This window comes from Oncorhynchus masou, chromosome 18 (genome assembly GCF_036934945.1).
Source record: "Oncorhynchus masou masou isolate Uvic2021 chromosome 18, UVic_Omas_1.1, whole genome shotgun sequence".
NCBI lineage: Eukaryota > Metazoa > Chordata > Actinopteri > Salmoniformes > Salmonidae > Oncorhynchus > Oncorhynchus masou.
Window position 1 is genome coordinate 53,756,161 of NC_088229.1, and position 20,592 is coordinate 53,776,752.

At 42.9% G+C, this 20,592-nt stretch overlaps 1 protein-coding gene across 1 annotated transcript; it reads left to right on the forward strand.

Annotated features, from left to right (window-relative positions):
- The first annotated feature begins 5,988 nt into the window (after positions 1–5,988).
- LOC135504812 (C1q-related factor-like) lies at positions 5,989–14,619 on the forward strand. The gene is made up of 2 exons (XM_064923684.1): positions 5,989–7,019; positions 13,012–14,619. Exons 1-2 carry the CDS (start codon positions 6,390–6,392, stop codon positions 13,189–13,191), a joined length of 810 nt encoding a protein of 269 aa, XP_064779756.1. The 5' UTR covers positions 5,989–6,389; the 3' UTR covers positions 13,192–14,619.
- The last annotated feature ends 5,973 nt before the right edge of the window (positions 14,620–20,592 follow it).

Below are 20,592 nucleotides of genomic sequence, written 5' to 3' on the forward strand. Positions count from 1 at the left end.
GACCCCACTCCATAAATGTCATAGTTCCTCCCCTTCGCGTCCTGGGATGATCCACCCTCGCCGCCGACCATGGCCGAATAGTCCTCACCCAGAACCCCACTGAACTGAGGAGCAGCTCGTGACTGAGGGGCAGCTCGGGACTGAGGCAGCTCGGGACTGAGGGGCAGCTCGGGACTGAGGGGCAGCTCGGGACTGAGAGGAAGCCCAGTACTGAGAGGAAGCCCAGCCAGGCAGTTGAATCCGGCAGATCCTGGCTGACTGGCGGATCTGGAAGAGTCTGGTTGACTGGCAGATCTGGAAGAGTCTGGCTGACTGGCAGATCTGGAAGAGTCTGGCTGACTGGCAGGTCTGGAAGAGTCTGGCTGACTGGCAGGTCTGGAAGAGTCTGGCTGACTGGCAGGTCTGGAAGAGTCTGGCAGGTCTGGAAGAGTCTGGCTGACTGGCGGATCTGGAGGAGTCTGGCAGATTGGCGGATCTGGAGGAGTCTGGCAGATTGGCGGATCTGGAGGAGTCTGGCAGATTGGCGGATCTGGAGGAGTCTGGCAGATTGGCGGATCTGGAGGAGTCTGGCAGATTGGCGGATCTGGAGGAGTCTGGCGGATCCTGGCAGACTGGCGGCTCTGGCTGCTCCATACTAACTGGCGGCTCTGGCTGCTTCATGCTGACTGGCGGCTCTGGCTGCTCCATGCTGACTGGCTACTCCATGCTGACTGGCGGCTCTGGCAGCTCCTTGCAGACTGGCAGCTCCTTGCAGACTGGCAGCTCCTTGCAGCTCTGGCTGCTCCATGCAGACTGGCAGCTCCATGCAGGCTGGCAGCTCTGGCTGCTCCCAGGCTGGCAGCTCTGGCTGCTCCATGCAGGCTCTGGCTGCTCCATGCAGGCTGGCAGCTCTGGCTGCTCCATGCAGGCTGGCAGCTCTGGCTGCGCTAAACAAGTAGGAGACTCCGGCAACGCTGTAGAGGTGGAAGGCTCTGGCTGCGCTGAACAGGCGGGAGACACCGGCAGCGCAGGAGAGGAGGAAGGCTCGGGCAGCGCTGAACAGGCGGGAGACTCCGACAGCGCAGGAGAGGAGAAAGGCTCCGGTAGCACTGGAGAGGCGAGGCGCACTGTAGGCCTGATGCGTGGTGCTGACACTGGTGGTACTGGGCCGAGGACACGCACAGGAAGCCTGGTGCGGAGAGCTGCCACCGGAGCTGATGTGTGGAGGTGGCACTGGATAGACCGGACCGTGCAGGCGCACTGGAGCTCTTGAGCACCGAGCCTGCCCAACCTTACCTGGCTCGATGCCCACTCTAGCCCGGCCAATACGAGGAGCTGGTATGTACCGCACCGGGCTATGCACCCGCACTGGAGACACCGTGCGCTCCACAACATAACACGGTGCCTGCCCAGTCTCTTTAGCCCCCCGGTAAGCACAGGAAGTTTGCGCAGGTCTCCTACCTGGCGTAGCCCTACTCCCTGTGATCCCCCCCAATACATTTTTGGGGCTGACTCTCAGGCTTCCCTCCGCGCCGCCGTGCTTGCTTCGCCATCTCCATTCTCATATAACCCTCTTCGCACTGCTCCAGTGAATCCCAGGCGGGCTCCGGCACTCTCCCTGGGTCGACCGCCCACCTGTCTATTTCCTCCCAAGTAGTGTAGTGCCGATATTGTTGCTCCTGCTGCCGCTGTTGCTTCTCCTCATACCAGCGCCTCTCAGCTCTCGCTGCCTCCAGTTCTTCTTTGGGGCAGCGATATTCTCCAGGCTGATCCCAGGGTCCTTCTCCAAACAATTCGTCCTCCCATGTACATTCCTCTTTATGTTGCTCCTGCTGTTGCTTTTGCCTGTTACCACACTGCTTGGTCCTGTTGTGGTGGGTGATTCTGTCACGGCTTTCGTTGTGGGAAGGAGGAGCGGACCAAAATGCAGCGTAGTTGTGATTCATTTTTACTTAATAAGGAAACTATACACGATTAAACTAACAAAATAACAAACGTACGAAAACCAAAAACAGCCCTATCTGGTGCAAAACACAGAGACAGGAACAATCACCCACAAACACACAGTGAAACCCAGGCTACCTAAATATGGTTCCCAATCAGAGACAATGACTAACACCTGCCTCTGATTGAGAACCATATCAGGCCAGACATAGAAATAGACAAACAAGACATCCAACATAGAATGCCCACTCAGATCACACCCTGACCAACCAAACATAGAAACAAACAAAGTAAACTATGGTCAGGGTGTGACAGTACTGTTTGTGCATAGCACAGGTTCTGTGGCTTCGGGTTGCCAGGTATGAAACCAGAAAGGCAACACATACTTGGCTGGCTGTTGTTTAAAGGTGCACTATGTAACTTTTGAGGTAACCTGACTAAATTCACACAGAAATGTGAGTTATAGATCCATCATTCTCATTGAAAGAAAGTCTAAGAAGCAGTAGAGCTGTTCTAGTCGTGCTATTTCCATGCCTCCCATTCTAAGTTTCATTTTTGAATCTTTTACATTCGGTTTTGTATGCCAGCTTCAAAAAGTTACAAATACAATATGTTTGGTTATTCAAAAGATATTTCACAGCAGTTTAGAAGGTAAAATGATTCTCTACGCTATACATTGCTTGTTTTGTCACATAAACTGAAATTAGACAAGCTATTGGAATTTTAGCAACCAGGAAATGGCATATCCATTTCTGCATATTGGACCTTTACTAGAATGTGGTATCTGGCAAGTGTGAGTTGATAGTACCATGTACTTCTAGGGCTGTGCTGTTAGACCTCTAACCCTGAGTCACTGTCGGTGGATTCAACTTCACGGACCAGGTCCTATGAAAGGAGAATGCATCCATTGTCTTGCGCAGGTGTCAACCTGTATGCCTACTCTGTGCGCCTGTGAAACAGAGGACATGTTTTTTTTTTAAAAGACACATAAATGATCTGTGTTGGACATGCATTATCTCTTGGGACACATTATGGTATCCACCTACCTCGCACTCTTAGTAATGGTTGATTTTTTTTATTTATTTTGCAATACATATCATTCTTACCCGGGGAAAGATTGATTGACAAGGAGACATTTCATGTGTGCGTAGTAATTCTATTTACCTCTTCAGTTTGGATTAGCAGCTTGCTCTGTTTCCACACAGAATGAGCCCATTCAAGGTCTGAGGCGTTATCACATTATTATTTTGTACATTATTATGCATTATTACCATTAAAATATCAATTGCATACCTAAAAGGTGCCTCAGAATAAGTCCATTTTATGCAAGGAGGGGAAAAAACAATCTCATTAAATTTGTCCCATAGACAAAGCTATACTGCATGCTCATCATGTTTAGCTAGGGCATCTTTTAAGGGGATGTCCTTAGCTCAGGGACTATGTTGTTCTTTGCCAACGGGAAAGAGGAATCCTCCTCTCTACTCCCCAACGTTTCTGAGGCTATACTGTTGGGGGCCATGACAGCATTATTGAGTCACCGTCCCATGACTTTACTGTCTCTCTCTCTGTTGTGTCTCAAACACCCTCCGGTTGATGACACAATGCTCCTTGAGCCACAAAAAAACATTTACATGTCCCCTGTGCTCGTATGAGATACATCTGTGGTTGGGTGAGAAACATTTTATCACAGTAGAACTGACAGTGCAATTGAAGACAATGTTGCCAATGGTAGGCGGAATAATTCTGTCTAATGCCCATTCCAAATCGACCCCTTGCCCTTATATGCTTGGTGATATGCCAATATTTTGGGGCAAAAAAATGGTCTAACGTATCAGAAGGCAAGATGTCAAACCTAAGACATTGATGTCCTCTTTTTGTCCTTAAGTTATATGCATGTCTGTGAGCAGTGATGCTTGTTTCTCTTCCAGGAACCTAGGTCAGGTTTGGGCATTTCACCTTATGGGAGCCCCTTTGGGTGCAGGCCTTTGCTCCAGCCAAGCAGTAACACACATTAATCTAGTATACGTTTGACCACTAGGGGGAGTCCTTGTCTAATGTAGCAATATATACAACTCGTTTGAGAGCACATTTTGCCGAATTTAAACGTCTATAAATTTAACCAAATCGTGACTGTAAGGAATTTAGTCAACTAGGCCATAACACCACCCTTTTCCTCCTTGACCTCTTTTGTATATAAGATACATTTGAACATGTAATATCTTTGCGACACAAAACACCATTACAGTTTCCTCTAAATGTTTTGTAATTTATTCATTAATAACAACACACACACGAACTCACAGACACACACCATTACAACCATTACGAACATGTCATAATGTCATGTTCCAATAGGAAAAACAGGAATCCTATGCCCCCACATTTATGAGGCTATACATCGGAGGCCATGACAGCATTATTGAGTAACTCTCTGCTGGCTTTGCTCTGTCTGACATCTCGAACACCCTCCAGCTGGAATTGCTTCAATGTCTAATTAGCCCATATAGGGAGAAATAAGATAATACTAAATAAAAATGCCCATGTTTAAAAAAAACTTTAGACTAAACATTTGACATGAAGGACAGAGTGTTAATAATAAATGGCCAAGAAGCTAGACATGCTGTTTAAGATCCCGTATGGAAGTCAATTGTTCACATTCAATTTAGACATTTTCTAAATTTATTTCTTATCTAATGAACACCACACAAATCCTTTGTTTTAGTCAAACAATATGCTTTTGCTCGTGGGTGTGTGTGAAGGTGTACCCTTTTCTGTTCAACAAAGTCATTTCTGGAAAATATTTCTATCCATTTAATCCTTTTGGCACAATAGCACCCCTATACTCTACAAAGGTCAAAGTTAAAGATACAGTAACTTGTGTTAAGTTCTACAGATGTTGATCTAAATTTCATCACTGTTGTTGCTGAGAATTTTTCCTGCGCCGAAGGGAAATGCAAATGAGCTTCATGATTGACATTAATTCACTGAAAACCCGCACAAACACACGGTTTTATTAATTGTATTGCACTTTTCATGTAGCCTCATTTTGGCCAGCTAATAGCCTAACCACAGATCAAGACATGGTGGAGTGATTTCTTTATAGTGCATCTTTAATATTTACACAGATGCACTTCCTGCTGCCCCCCGAGATTATATGAGTTTTACAACCCAGTATCACAGGTTATTGTGAAATAGACACAAAATGCTTCTTGGAAATTCGTGACAGGCACACAAAAGAAGTGTATTTCCTTGCGTGCAGTACACAATTTTGTATACAGTGCATTTCAATCACAGGTAAAGACATTAGGTTACAGAAACAATGGTGAATGGTGGTTGGTCGTAGAGGATGGGTGGGCATAAAACAGAAAGTCTAGTAACCCAAAGGTTGCGTGTTCCAATCTCATCAAGGACAACTTTAGCATTATAACTCATTAGCAACTTTGCAACAACTTACTACTTTTCACTACTGTGCAACTAGCATGTTAGCTAACCCTTCTCTTAACCCTAACCTAACCTTAACCCTTTAGCATAACCTTAACCCCAACCCTTTAACTACTTAGCTTGCATGTTACCTAACCTTAACCCCTAACCCTAGAATTAGCCACCTAGCTAGCCTAGCTAATGTTAGCCACAACAAATTGGAATTTGTGTAACATACACAAATGTGTTATGAAGAAAGGAAATAGTTTAATACAAATGAAATGCTTTGTGATGGAAACCGTGTAACACAGGTGTGTGCCTGTTACAAATTATTTTATAAGTAATTTGTGTCTATTTCACAATAATCTGTGATAGTGTGTTATAGTTTATATTTCAATGAAGCACAGTGACCCCAAGATATGTACTGACGAATAGGTGTTTTATTTGTTTGGATGAAAAATTTGTGTCTGTGTTTTTCAATCCTCTCACCTCAGGGAAGCCCCCAAAGCTGCTCAGTAAATAAGATTCTCTCTCTCTCTCGCTCTCTGTCTTTCACCTGCAGAGCTTCTCAGTAAAGTGACAGTTCAGCAACATGAAGAGGATTCTCATCTCTCTCTCTCTCTCTCTCTCTCCCAGGAACGAGGCCCCACCTCTTGTTTTCCCCCAACCCTGAGTCATATACATTTGAGTCAGCGGTGAGTGTGAGTGCATTTTGCTCCTTCTCTTCCTCTTGCTTCCTCTTCTTTTTATATCTGTCTTCCTCTGTCTCTCTTTCTCCATCCTTCTCTCTCTTCTCTCTCTGATTTTGATCTCTGTCTACCCCTTCCCACAAAATTTTTCACTCTCATCCTCCTCTTCTCCCTCTGCTCCCTCACTCACGCGCTGTCTTGCGTCTCTCCCGGGAATCCTAAGCGCATCCCTGGTCTCGAAGGTGGACGGCGGCCCACTACCCAGGAGCCACCATTCCCGCCCCGGAGAGCTCCACGCTGGCAGCGCAGCCCCTTCCGCGGCTCAGCATTGGGAGGAAGACCCTGGTGGCAGCCGCCATGGGGGTCATGCTAGTCCTGGTGCTGGTGGTCCTCATCCCCGTTCTGGTCAGCTCAGTGGGCACAGACGACGCCAGCCACTTTGAGATGCTAGGCACCTGCCGCATGGTGTGCGATCCCTATCTGGACTCAGGGGGCACAGGGAAAGCTACCTCCACCACGGGCCTCCAGGCGGAAGCAGAGGCTGAGGAGCTGATTGACCACAGCATCGGCCCGCCGCTGCCCACCTATGGTGGCCATGGTTCACAGGGAAAGCCTGGACGGCCTGGGAAACCCGGACCCCCGGGACCACCCGGAGAGCCCGGTCCGCCTGGGCCCAAAGGACCTCCAGGGGACAGAGGAGACGCTTTGAAGACGGGGTTACTGGGTCTGGGGGGCCAAGGAGCCATCGCCACAGCCACCTACAGCACCACGCCACGGGTGGCTTTCTCTGCGGGACTCCGGAACCCCCAGGAGGGTTACGAGGTCCTGAAGTTTGACGATGTGGTCACCAACCTGGGGGATAACTACGACAGCTCGCTTGGCAAGTTCACGTGCAAGATCCCCGGCACCTACTTCTTCATCTACAATGTGCTGATGAGGGGAGGGGATGGCACCAGCATGTGGGCGGACCTGATGAAGAACGGTCTGGTGGGTGACACTGTCACACTTTAACTCTTTTACTTTTAGGCTACTCTTTTTTTACTTGCCTATTCCCTCTTTTCTCTCTGAAAATACAGTGGCACACATGATTCTTGTGACAATTACGAAAGTCAGTCATCCATGAAAGAGGCTAAAAAGGGCATCCATTTTCAATGACTTTTCAATAAACTGAAAAGGGGAAGCTATTTATTTAACTATATGTTTTTCCACTTTTTTATGTTTTATTCAAATAACTTCCTTCATTGACTGACTTCTATTCAAATTGACCCTAACCCTGGTGTAGTGTGAAATCCAGAACCTGTTTTGGTAACATTCCATTCCCTGTAGACAATGTGTGTTTACCATGACAAGGAGTGACAAGGAGTGGAAGTATAACTCAAACAGACTGGTAGGTGTGAGGGTGTTAGACATTCGCTGTACTCCACGAGGGGCTGGTTACAGTAGGCACGATTAAAATTATGATTCATGTGGACATGCACATGAAATAATCACAAGTGTGCGCACACTCACACCCCATTTAAACCTTGCATAAAAAAATGCGAGCTGTATGCACATTGGCATTCGCATAACAAGAAGCACATGTTAATGCAAGGTCTATATGCGCACAATGCGCGTGTTCAGAATGTAAACAGATTTGCCTAACCACCTCCAAGGTGGATTAGCTCGCATTGTGTTCCAGCTCCATGTAAATGCAATCAGGTCAGCCTGACCAAATTCAGTGGGAAACATTATCAGTCCTTCTCCTAAACATATGCCCGCGTTATTTAAACTCTGCTTCAGTGTTCCACAAATTAAATGTAATTTTTTTTTTTTTTTTTTTTTTTTTAAAGGTGCGAGGGCAGAGCATACTATCGCAATCAAATAGTGTCAACATTTAACCACCTGCTTTAAAAAAAATGTATAAATGGCGGGTCATTATTTATAGGCTACAGGACAGATGGCATATCATTTTTGTCTTAAAGTTCGTCTTCATCATCACTTCAGACTTTCTTCTTCAGTTAATTTCATACATTGTGTCTTCACATGATCCGGTAGGCTATATGTTATTTGAGATAGGCTATTTTGCTATATCTTTCAGAAACAGTGGGCCTACATACGGTAAGACGAGGCCTACTGCAGATAATCTAGTCGCAAGTTTAAAAAACAACAACATCTGATTATCAAAAGACAGGTGCACTCTGTGCGCTCTCCAGACTCTCCAAGTATTCGCCCTATCCAATAATACAATGCAATGATGAATTGTATTTTTGTTTTCAAGTGAGTACAAAACTCTAGTCTGTAAACTGCAGTGAATATGCCATTTGAACAACCGTGAGCCCTGCACTTTGAAGGCAGTAGCGTGCGTGGGTAAAATCACTAGGGGAGTCAAACCAGGAAAAATGCCATATTACAATCTACTGTATGTTGTGATGATGGCTTTGTTTGCTCTAGGCCTATAACCCGTTATAATTGCGTTCATACGCCACTGTAGCCATACATTGTTTAAAATACACATTTCCAGGAGACAATTGTTAGGCCGCATAGGCTAGCTAGCCTAAATCCACAAAACACATTTTGAATGTAACTGTTACATTACCTACAGAGCATTATCAAATTAAAGTACAGGTTAGTTGGTCAAAATGTCACTCTCGGTTTGCTGAACTTGTATAATAGGCCTAGTCCTCACTAAAATGTTTCCCGAAGCAGCAAGATTACAATAATGGGGAATACAACCGCAATGCACTTCAACTTTGACATATTGTAAGCTAAAAAAATAGGTAGAAGGCCCCGTAATACTGATGTTAGCCTGATGTAACCATATACTATATAAAATAAAGCGATTCCTCCACTCTATCTATAACATATATAAGCGCCCATTAATGTATAGTGTACAGTTTACGCACTGCGCCTTGTATATCAACTAGCCCATTCACACTCATCATAATATGCAACAAACCTGTGCAGAATTTATGCCAACAGTTTAGTCCACAATCGGTAAATAGTTATTGCAATCTTGCGCCAAAGATGGCAGAAAATATCAGCATGTTCTTTCCAAAATAAGATGATGCATTGAATGTAATGTATTTGAATCAATGTATTTGAATAATGACAGTCAAAGGGATGAAGGAAAATGCAAAACAGTTCACGTAAGAAAAATGTATAACGCTCCAATGACATCTAATGTAGCCTACACGTCATTTTTTTTAAATACAAATCTCGAGTTAATTTCTTAAATAATTGTGAAGGTGATTCCAATTGTATCATACAAAATGTAGGAACACCAGAACAATGTGTGGATACAGTGCTAAACTTAAAAACGTGTGGTTCTCAAGGTGAAGGGAAAATTAGACCATGTATCAACTTGCTCAACAGTGAGCTCTGAAGAAGAAACAACGATACAATGTAGCCTCACAAAATTGCTCGCACCTTTCATGATCCCTATCTGAACAGCCATGATAAGATTACATTCCGAACATGGGCCTCGCATTTACTTGCAATTTAATGGGGGTCTCAGTGCCTAATATGATGAATTGAGATACATGAGTGTCGCGATCATAGGCTGGCAGTGGCACGGTCCGTTAATCACTAGAAGACTGGGAAATCGCGGTGGGAAATTGTGAAAGAGAGCGTGTGTATCTTCATGTACTGTAAAAACGGAGTAGAGGGTGAAGTTGCCCCTAGACACTGATCCTGGGTCAGTTGCATTTCTCCCATTCATGGTTAAAGTAATGATAGGGGGGGGGGGGGGGATCCCAGATCAGCTGATCCTAAACTTCACCCCAGAGCTGTAGGAACATGATTATCGTTGAATGATGCTTCCTGAGACATGTCAACAGGATATAAATATCTCAGTTACACACACACACACACACACACACACACACACACACACACACACACACACACACACACACACACACTCTCACACACACACTCTCTCTCTAATACAGCCCCTGGACATAGTTCAGTTAAAACAGACCATAATCAATGATACATTGCCAGTGTGCATAACTGTTAAGTTGTATATCAACCCGTTCAACGTGGAGGCTAGTAGATATTGAATATTGGCTTTTCGATGAGTGTTTTGTATTTGTATTTTATTATGGATGTTTCCTGGCGTTCAGCAATATTAAGGCAATTTGCATACAATTAAATATCACACTTCACAACACATTATTACACACTATTGCAACATATCTACAACGCAAAATCTATATGTACGTGTGTGTAGTGCGTGTGTTAGCATGTTTGTGTATGTGTGTGTCTGCGCATGTGTGTGTGTCTCTCCACAGTCCGCGCTGTTCCACATGGTGCAGTTTTTTTAAAATCTGATTTTACGGCTTGTATAAGTTACCCGATAATGTTCTGGTTTTATTGCTCTGAGTGCAGACATATCACAGACATTGACATTGTAAATGTAACTGACACAGAGGGAAACCTTGAAGGTGCAGTCCACCATAAGCTTTATAGGACACACTTTATTTTATAGTAATTTGAGTAATTTAGCGGACGCTCATATCCAGAGCGATTAACAGGACAAATGAGGGTTAGGTGCGTTGCTCACGGGCACATATATATAGCTAGGCCAATAGTTCTTATGTAGTTGTCATACTTTTTATTTAAACCTTTATTTAACTAGGCAAGTCAATTAAGAACAAATTCTTATTTACAATGACTGCCTACTCCAACCAAGCCCAGATGACACAGGGCCAATTGTGCGCCGCCCTATGGGACTCCCAATCACAGCCGGCTGTAATACAGCCTGGATTTGAACCTAGGATAGGATAAGTAATCCTTCTCACCCCCCCTTAATGATTTAGATGCACTATTGTAAAGTGGCTGTTCCACTGGATGAGATGCAATTTGTAAGTCGCTCTGGATAAGAGCGTCTGCTAAATGACTTAAATGTAAATGTATGTAAATGCAGGTACTCTAGTGACACTTCTTGCACTGAGATGCAGTGCCTTAGACCGCTGCGCCACTCTGGAGCCCATTTACAAAATTATTATAATATTTTTTATTATAGCTAGGCCAATTCTTATGTAATTGTCATACTTTTACAATGTATCATTAATTGTGTATTTATATAATTATGTGTTACTGCTGTTGCCAGAGTCCTTATTATTCATTATTGTGAAGAACATAAATACATTGTAGTGGACAGAGACAGTGCAATTCCCCTTGCAGATCAAAAACCTTGGTCTCCCAGCCCATAGGCAAACTTGCTAACCTCTACTCCAATAGGATTACTTCCTTTGGAAAATATTTTAAGGCGCCTTTTATATTACACAAACCTTATCATAATACAGTACTGTATATCACAGGGTTCTTCAACTAGATTCAGCCATGGGCTGATTTTTTCTTGAGCGGGTGGTCGGTGGGCCAGAGCATAATTACAAATCATTTGTAGACTGCAAATTGACCTCAAGAAGCCCAAACAGATAAAATATTTGACTCAATTATAATCATTTCAAGCCTCACGTCTCTATTATGTGTGTGAATACCTGGGAACAGATTGCCAAAATGAAAAGAATTTGGAGCTGATTTCCTGGTGTTTTCACAGTATTTTCTGTCCAACCATATATCATTGTTTGCTCAGAAAACTTGAGGGGCCAAATAAAACCACCCGCGGGACAAATTTGGCTCATGGGCCGCCAGTTGGGGAACCTTGCAGTAGATTATTTTGCCAAGTGTTTATATTCTTGATGACAGGGAGGGAAGGGTACAGCCATGTCATGTCACCAATCATCCATGCAATGACATCCGTCATCGTCCTGTCACTCTGACCAAGCCATCTCCCAGGAGCCTCCAGGGCTCATGATATTTTGCTTTTTACATCCTCGTTCAGCCAGCACTAATTACAACCCCATGCTTTTGTTTTGTTCCTCGCTCTGAAACAGGCAGCAAGACAGTCGCCCCCGGAGGGCTAGTTGGATTAGACAGTGCAAAAAAGTCCAGAGAAGTTAGCTTTCCTAGGCTACAGTGTGGCAGATCTTAGCGCACTCCAACCTGGCAACACCAACTCTTAGCTAATAGCTTTTTAATAAACTATTTGTATGTTCTTCAGTGTTGGAAAAGCGCCTTGAAGTCACACAGTGTCACTTTTATTCCGACGTCGACTCAGAATGTGTGAAAGCGGTTCAAGACACTTTGCTCCAGATTTAGCGCAGTTGTGATTAAAAGGTCCAATGCAGACATTTCTATCTCAATATTAGGTCATTTCTGGGTAACAATTAAGTACCTTGTGATTGGTCCCCAAAAAATATATTCTTAGCAAAGAGCAATATCTCCAAGGCTGCTTTTGAAACTCTCTCGAGAGCACCGGACACTGATTTTCTGTGTTCAACCTTGGAAATATCGGAGGTCTGACTGTAAATCTGGGGTAATAGTAGAGAAAATAGGGCACATTTTTCCAATTGAGTCATAGGCCTTATTCACGGTGGATAAAAACAAGGGATTTGCCGTGGGGGACAGTTTTACACAGACATCTTGATGACTTGACTTCTTATTCAATCAGTCCACCCCTTCCCCAAAACTATCTAGTAGTCCTTGCGAAAGACATTCATAGGTGTGGCGTTGGTGGACGTGCTTCAGTCAGTTAACCACTTTTCACTGGATGTTCTTCACTGGAAAACCAATGCCACCATTGTTTTTGCCGTTTCTAATTCGTTGTTTGTTGTTGGTAAATGGTGTTTGAATTACATGCACGTCAATGTTATTCGTTTTTTGGCAATGGATACCTTTTTCTTTTACTCCTGTAAAGTACAGCAAAACTAAATACACCCAGGACTTCTTTTGTGCAATTCAATGTGATCTGTTTTAATGTCATTGTTAAAATCTTGCTTTCTCTCTCTCTCCTACTCTCTCACTCTCTCTCCTTCACTCCCTTTTCCCCCCCTCTCTCCTTCACTCCCTTTTCCCCCCTCTCTCTCCTACTCTCTCCTTCCTTCACTCTCTCTTTCTTTCCCCCTCTCTTACACATGTGCTGTATCTGTTTCAGGTCAGGGCCAGTGCCATAGCCCAAGACCAGGACCAGAGTTATGACTACGCCAGCAACAGTGTCATCCTTCATTTGGATGCCGGGGATGCAGTCTTCATCAAACTGGACGGGGGCAAGGCCCATGGGGGCAACAGCAACAAATACAGCACCTTCTCAGGGTTCATCCTCTATGCTGACTGATTAGGGGGTCGTAGGTCATGGTTTACAGGGCATTCACTTCCTGTCTTTCACTCCTCACTCTCATTCATTCTCCATATAGAGTTCCATTTTTTTTATGGGGTGCCTATTATCATTGTGAAGATGCAGGGAGGTCTATTGACAATAGTGGTTCACTTATGGTTGTTCTTTCAGTTATGACGCTGATGTAAGGGTGACTTTTTGACAGTGCAGAAAAGCAGCGCTGTTGTCAACCTAAACCTGCATCACTTCAAATGTACGTCTGGAATTCAATGGTTACGTGACTGTATTGCGTATCAATAATCTCCATCGTTCAGACCTGGGTTCAAATAGTACTGTTTTCCTTCAAAAACTTGAGCTCCCCTGGTACAGTGGAATGAATTGAATCTTGAATTGAATCTTAAAAGTGCATCTGTCACTAAAGACAGTCTCAATCAAATGCTCAAAGTCTTTCAAAAGATACTAATATTAATTCAACCCTGGTCTGATATTGTTACATGGTAAACCCACATTAAAGGGATAGTTCCACCAAATTACAAAATAGATATGTTTTTCCTTTCCCTGTAAGCAGTCTTTGGAGACAGCAATCCATGCTTTGGTTTTGTTTACCAGGCTGCGGTCACCAATTGCTACCTTTAGTATTTTTGTCCAAAAACCATGTCAGATTAATGTCACGCCAATGTCTGCCAAATTAGCATGTTTTACACTTCATACCCAAATCAACGACTGTTTACAGGGTAAGGAAGTCACGTTTATATTTTGGGTGAATTATGCTACTAGCTTACAAGTATTGGTAAAAACAAATAGTATTTTTTGACACTAGCATTGCTTTTTCACGTTGTCAAAATTGAGATCCATTGGGTCTCTTTATGTTAGAGCAATTTAGGAATTAAGACACGTGTCATTAAACCGACTGAGATTTTTAACCCAGTGTTGTCTGATGAATAAGATATCTTGTAATAGTACATTTTTAAATATTATTCATTTATTTCTATGTAAATAAATATCAATGTGCAAACACCATTGGAGCCAGAGTTCGGGTCAATTCAAAATGAAGGCCTTCAACACAGAAACTAAACTGAAATTCCCATTCAATAATTGAAAAAAGGGCCTCTATTTTTACTGAATTCTCAATAAACTAAAAAGTAGAAGCTATTTATTCCATAAGTGGTTAAGTTTTAGAATTGTTTATTCAAATCACTTCCTGAATTGAGTGCTTTCAATTCGAATTGACGCCAACACTGATTGGAGCAGTGCCTGTACTGCACTTATAACCCTGTGTGTATATAAATAAAATTATAGTGTACATAGACTGACCAGGCGAATCCAGGTGAAAGTTCTGATCCCTTATTGATGTCACCTGTTAAATCCACTTCAGTCAATGTAGATGAATGAGAGGAGACAGGTTAAAGAAGGATGTTTACGTCTCGAGAGCATTGAGACATGGATTGTCTATATGTGCCATTCAGAGGGTGAATGGGCAAGACAAAACATTTAAGTGCCTGTGAACGAGGTATGGTAGTAGTTTCCAGAATCACTGGGTTGAGTGTCAAGAACTGCAACGCTGCTGGGTTTTTCACGCTCATCAGTTTCTCATGTGTATCAAGAATGGTCCACCACCCAAAGGACATCCAGCCAACTTGATACAACTGTGGAAAGCATTGGAGTCAACATTGGCCAGCATCACTGTAGAATGCATTCGACACCTTGTAAATCCGTGCCCCAACGAATTGGGGCTGTTCTGAGGGCAAAAGGGGATGCAACTCAATATTAGGAAGGTGTTCCTAATGGTTTGTACACTCAGTGCATGCAATATACACTGGGGTCCATAATTATTGACACCCTTGATAAAAATGAGCAAAAAAGACTGTATAAAATAAATAATACAAATACTGAGCTATATTGTTTGCCCAAAAAAATGGACAATTATATTATTTTATACAATTGCTCAGAGAACGAGACTTTGTTTAACAAGTAATATAAAAAAAAATCTCTAAAAGATAGGCGTAATATTTTTTTTGACTCCCCTGTTTTCAATACTTTTCAAAACTCAATAGACTTGTGAGGATAACGACACTGAGCCTTTTTCTGAAATGTCTGGAGACTGAGATGGCAAATGCAAAATGTTGATTTTGTGTACATTTTAATGATTTATTTGTGAAATTTGATTAGTGTTTCAGTTTATTGTCTTGCTGGATGATCCACTTGTGGCCTAGTGTCAGCCTCCTGGCAGATGCAAACAGGGTTTTGACTAAAATGGCCTGGTACTTGGTAAAGTCAAAGATTGCTTTTACACTGACAAAATATTCTAGTGACCACTCAAACAATGGAAATACATGTCCTCAAAGATGGAAGGCAGGCGGTAGGAGGCGTGCTCAAGTGGGACCATTCTAGCCAATGACAGGGCAGATATGAGTGTGAATACCAGGCCATTGAGATAGATAGAGGACTCATCTTTGTATCTGTGCCATTATAGCATCTGTGACAGCAGAGGCTTTCTTCTTCATTGGCCGCTTGCTCACTCATAGGAATCACCACCCAGTTGACTACTTTAAAATGGTGAAAGCCCTCAATGGCAATGTTCATGCTAAAACAGGTTATATCCATGATGAGTCCTCTATCTATCTACATGACAACAGGCACAACTTCGATTTTAAAGTCGTATTTGGGTAAGTTGCCGAAATGCCACGTCCACTTATATTTTGTGCATTCGTAAACAACCTAACCATTACTTAATTTCTATTTGTTCAAATAAGCCTCACTTAGGAAATTGACCTTCGCATTGACCTTCGCCTCTTCCTCTCTGGTAAAGTTCATGATGCCTTTGACCTTAACAAGGGCCTTAGGAACAGTAACAGCTAAATATCCCCGTAAAATCAAAGATCCAGCACCATATCCTTTTTTTTGTAGGCATGAGGTACTTTTCTGCATATGCTTCTGTTTGTAGACGCCAAATCCACCACTTGTGTACGTGGCCAAAAAGCTATTTTTAAGCAAAATCTCTGAGCAATTGTATTAGTATAAAATAATATTATTGTCCTTTTTTTGCACACAATATAGCTCGGTAGTTGTATTATTTACTTTACCCTGTGTTTTTTCCCATATTTTTATCAAGGGTGTCAATAACAATGGACCACACTATAACTGACATACACTGAGTGTTCAAAACATTAGGAATACCTTCCTAATATTTTGTCACAACCCCTTTCTTCTTAGAACAACTTCAATTTGTCGGGGCATGGACTTTACATGGCGTCAAGGGTTCCACAGGGATGCTGGCCCATGTTGACTCCAATGCTTCCCACAGTTGTATCAAGTTGGCTGGATGTTCCTTGGGTGGTGGAACATTCTACCATTCTTGATACACACAGCAAATTGTTGAGTGTGAAAAACCCAGCAGCGTTGCAGTTCTTGACACACTCAAAGCGGTGCACCTGGCACCTACTACCATATCCCCGTTCAAAGGCACTTAAATCTTTTGTCTTGCCCATTCACCCTCTGAATGGCATACATACACAATCCATCTCTCAATTGTCTCAAGGCTTAAAAATCCTTCTTTAAACTGTCTCCTCCCCTTCATCTACACTGATTGAAGTAGATTTAACAAGTGATATCAATAAGGGAACATAGACTAACCAGGTGAAAGCTATGTTGTGGAAATGTAATGTTTTGTACACTCATTGTATATAAATATCCTTATTACATGATTCACCTGTTCCCAGATCTGTTTGTGGTATCATGCCAACTCCTTGTTGAAAAGGAGTGAAAAGGAGTACTCCTTGGCATGAAAAGGAGAGGCATGATAGTACAAATAGACTGGTACCCAGGCTAATAAATGATGCAGCCATTTAGGATATTGATGTAAAATGTCACAAGTGAGTGGTACTTGCATTTTGATGTTCACCACATCCATCTACCAAAAGCCATTGATTCTGATAGTGCATGCATATTTTGTTTTCTAGTCAATGTTATCCGTTTCAACCAATGAAAGTTAGCTAAGATGTCGGCCAATGACAATGTAATTGATGGCAGGGAGTGGAAGGGATTTTTGTGTGCTTTTTCTATTTCATGCTTTAATCGTTCATGACTTTTGGTAATAAATGGGATTTTTTGCTTCTCCTCTCACGTCCCCTGGTTAATGTCACTCCTTTTATTCACGCTCTCCTCCTTTTTTATCTATCAGAAATTGGTCCGTCCGATCAGCTTCGCACTTCCAAGGACCCATGCAGACCTCGGCTGTTGGCATTCTCACACTCTAGAAGGTGAAGGATGAGATTGAGTCATATCAAAACAGCACAGCGAGAGTCTGATCAAAAGAGAGATAAAGAGAGAGAGAAAGCGAGGGGAGCTCACAGCTGTGTTAAATGCCAAACAACTAAAGACATAATTGCCTATCACAATCAAAGGGAAGCTATCGTTCCTTTCCTAATGGGTGAGGAAGATACGTGTTGAGTTGCCGGGAGGCACGGTGGGGAAGAAGAGGGAGGGACGGGTGTTGTTTGAACAAAAATCCTGGCAGAGATCAGGCCTGGTGGAGTGGGAAATTAGGTTCCGCAATAACAAAACCAAGCGCATACAAATGGATAATTTTCATATGCCATTTTGTGGACGCTTTTATGAAAAACGACTTACAGCAGTGCGTGTAAACATTTTCGCATTGCGTGGCCCCAGCGGGATTCGAACCGGTCTCTGATGTTGCAAGCACAACCAACTAAGCCACACAGGGCCATACTGTATGTTGTTAAGACACCATACCTGTTAACCGGACAAATCCTTTGCGTGTGGAGTTTGCTTTGGTGTAATATTTTTATGTTTGAAATATGATTATCTTGCTGGTGGCTACCAAAACACAACAATGAAAACCATTAATCCTGCATGAATCATAATACAGTCAATTAAATGTAACCGGCCCTAAATGTAATTTTATATCAAGATTTAGAATTCAAATGTAAAATTGAATACACTGTTCAAGCAGCATGTTTTATGATAGACATGAAAGTGATTGATATTAAATTATAGTTTGCTTGAAAATTTTATTCTTGAAAGGTCAAGAATTGTTGTGAAAAGCACACATACATCTACATTAAAATTCAACCTTACTATTCACTATTCTTGGAAAGCGGGTGGCCTATTAGCATACCATGCTTGTGCTTCAGCTCTCTCCGTGTCTACCCAACTGCAGTACGCTCAGAAATTCCGAGAGCTTCCGAGGCCTCCAGGTTCAAAGCCTCAGCTTCTCTTTAGAGTCTCAGAGACAGCAGAAATCCTCTGGACACAATTAGAACTGAGGGTCATTTTCCAATGCAGAGGTCACTTATCCCGGGGGGCGAGGGCATGTGAGCACATCGTCAAATTAGTGACTTCATGTCACCATGTCAAAGGCAAAAGCCCCTCCGTCTTGAGAGAACTAGCTTCTGTTCTACAAACACGCTGAACTGAACATCAGCGGCAAGTGGCAACATCTGTACTTTCTAAAACTCTTAACTTTCACTGCGCTAAATTGTGAGCCGTGATTGGAAAGAAGCTAAGTCGGAAGTCCGGCTAGGCTTAGAAGCCAATCTTGTCAAGATTTAACATCGAGTTGTCTTTACGCTGTAAAAATGCCCGCAGAACAAAGCTCGTACAATGTCGCATTTTACCTTATGATGTTGTGCAGACATTGACTCAGCGAACATGTCTATTAGCCATAGCAATAAAGCTAACAGCCGGACTCCTTGAAATACTGACCATACAGTACATTGGCTTACTAGGAGGCTGTCAATAGCACAACGATATCTCCCGAGGATCACACCACGATCAATCATTTAACCATCAGACTGCAGTGGCAATGTATATCCCAACTCATTAGCAAGGTCACAAATAACCCTAGTTAGCAATGCAATGCTAACTACTATCTTCTCGCTACCATGCCTTAGGCTTAGAACGTTCATCCCCCCTTCCCAAGTCTGACTAATGTTCTGTCTAGAGGCATATGAAGAGAAGGCAGACAATGTTATCTCTCTTGTCGGGCACCATCTTTAATTCCAGACTCCGGTGATTGTTTTTGAGTGCACAGGGGAAAAACAGCTTCCTCTTAGCTGGGTTTTGACAGTGGCAAAAACCTACCCGGCACGAAGATATTCGGCTAAATGTTCAAGGGATCCATTCTCAAACTCCTGAACTATTTAAATATAGGAAATCCTCTTGTAGGCAAATAAATGGAAATCATAATTTGCACACTCACTCCTTGCCTGTGTGTGGAAGTGCATGGGGCTAACATTTGCAGCTACCAAATGTTGAGGCTTGGCAACTGGTGAGGCTTGGGTCTTATCAGGATTGCACTGTGTGTGAGGTGTAGAGTAGAGCTCAGTTTCCCAGTATAGGCTTAGTGAGAGCTGTTCTACTCAAAGGTCTGATGCTATGTCAATGGCGCCTTTATGTGTTATCTTCAGCATGCAGCATCATATCTTCAGCACACAGCATCATATCTTCAGCATACAGCAACGTATCCATCCCATCAGGCAAGAGAGAAAGATCACAAATCACGGTTACATGTTTTGACTGTCTCTTACTTTTAAATCACATGCTCACTCTCCCTCTTAGTCTCACACACACACACACACACACACAGCATATCCCATCCTTTTTTCTCTCACACTCTCTCGCTAGCCGACTTTCCACCTGATCAATGCTCTCATTTAGTTTTTGAGTCAGTGAATATAACATACCTTTGACATGCATGATTTCTCTGGGGTGGTCGGTATGTCAGTGACTCAACCCTAACAGGCTTTTCCCACAGCCCTGACCCATCCCGGGCTAATGAGCAAGGACAGTTTGAGTCATTGGGTGGGACAGGCTGCCATGTTGGCTGTCTCCTCACCCCCGCAACAGTCATGTGTTGTGTCTATGGGCTGTCAAAGGACTTCTGAGCAATATTCTTTCGCCCCTGCAAACCCACTGCCCTCGGGCTGACATTAGAACCTTTGAACGCATAAAGACACATGGGGTTTAATTTGTTACCATGGTGAATTTAGTATCTGCAATAAGAGTACAAAAAAAACTGAAGTAAAGAGAAACTTTTTACATGAGTACGCTGGATTATTGTAGTATAATGAGCATGGGTTGGGAATTGAAATCTCTATGAATTTCAAGAGGTTTGGAGTGAATGTGTTGGTATAGTTTAATGAACAGACCATTATCAGCGCCTATAAGTGACCCTCTAGGTACCAAACAGTAAATCAAATCAAATTTTGTTGGTCACATATACATGTTCAGCAGATGTTAATGTGAGTGTAGCTAAATGCTAGTTCTGACATTGTAACTATCTAACAAGTCATCTATGAATTACACAATTACCTAATACACACAAATCTAAGTAAAAGAATGGAATAATTGTTATGCACTTGAGTGAGGACCCAAAAGTGA

Excerpts from the sequence above, each read along its gene's own strand:
- LOC135504812 (XM_064923684.1), top strand. The coding sequence starts at position 6,390 with ATGGGGGTCATGCTAGTCCTGGTGCTGGTGGTCCTCATCCCCGTTCTG. Across the intron at positions 7,020-13,011 it reads ACCTGATGAAGAACGGTCTG|GTCAGGGCCAGTGCCATAGC; the intron begins GTGGGTGACACT and ends TATCTGTTTCAG.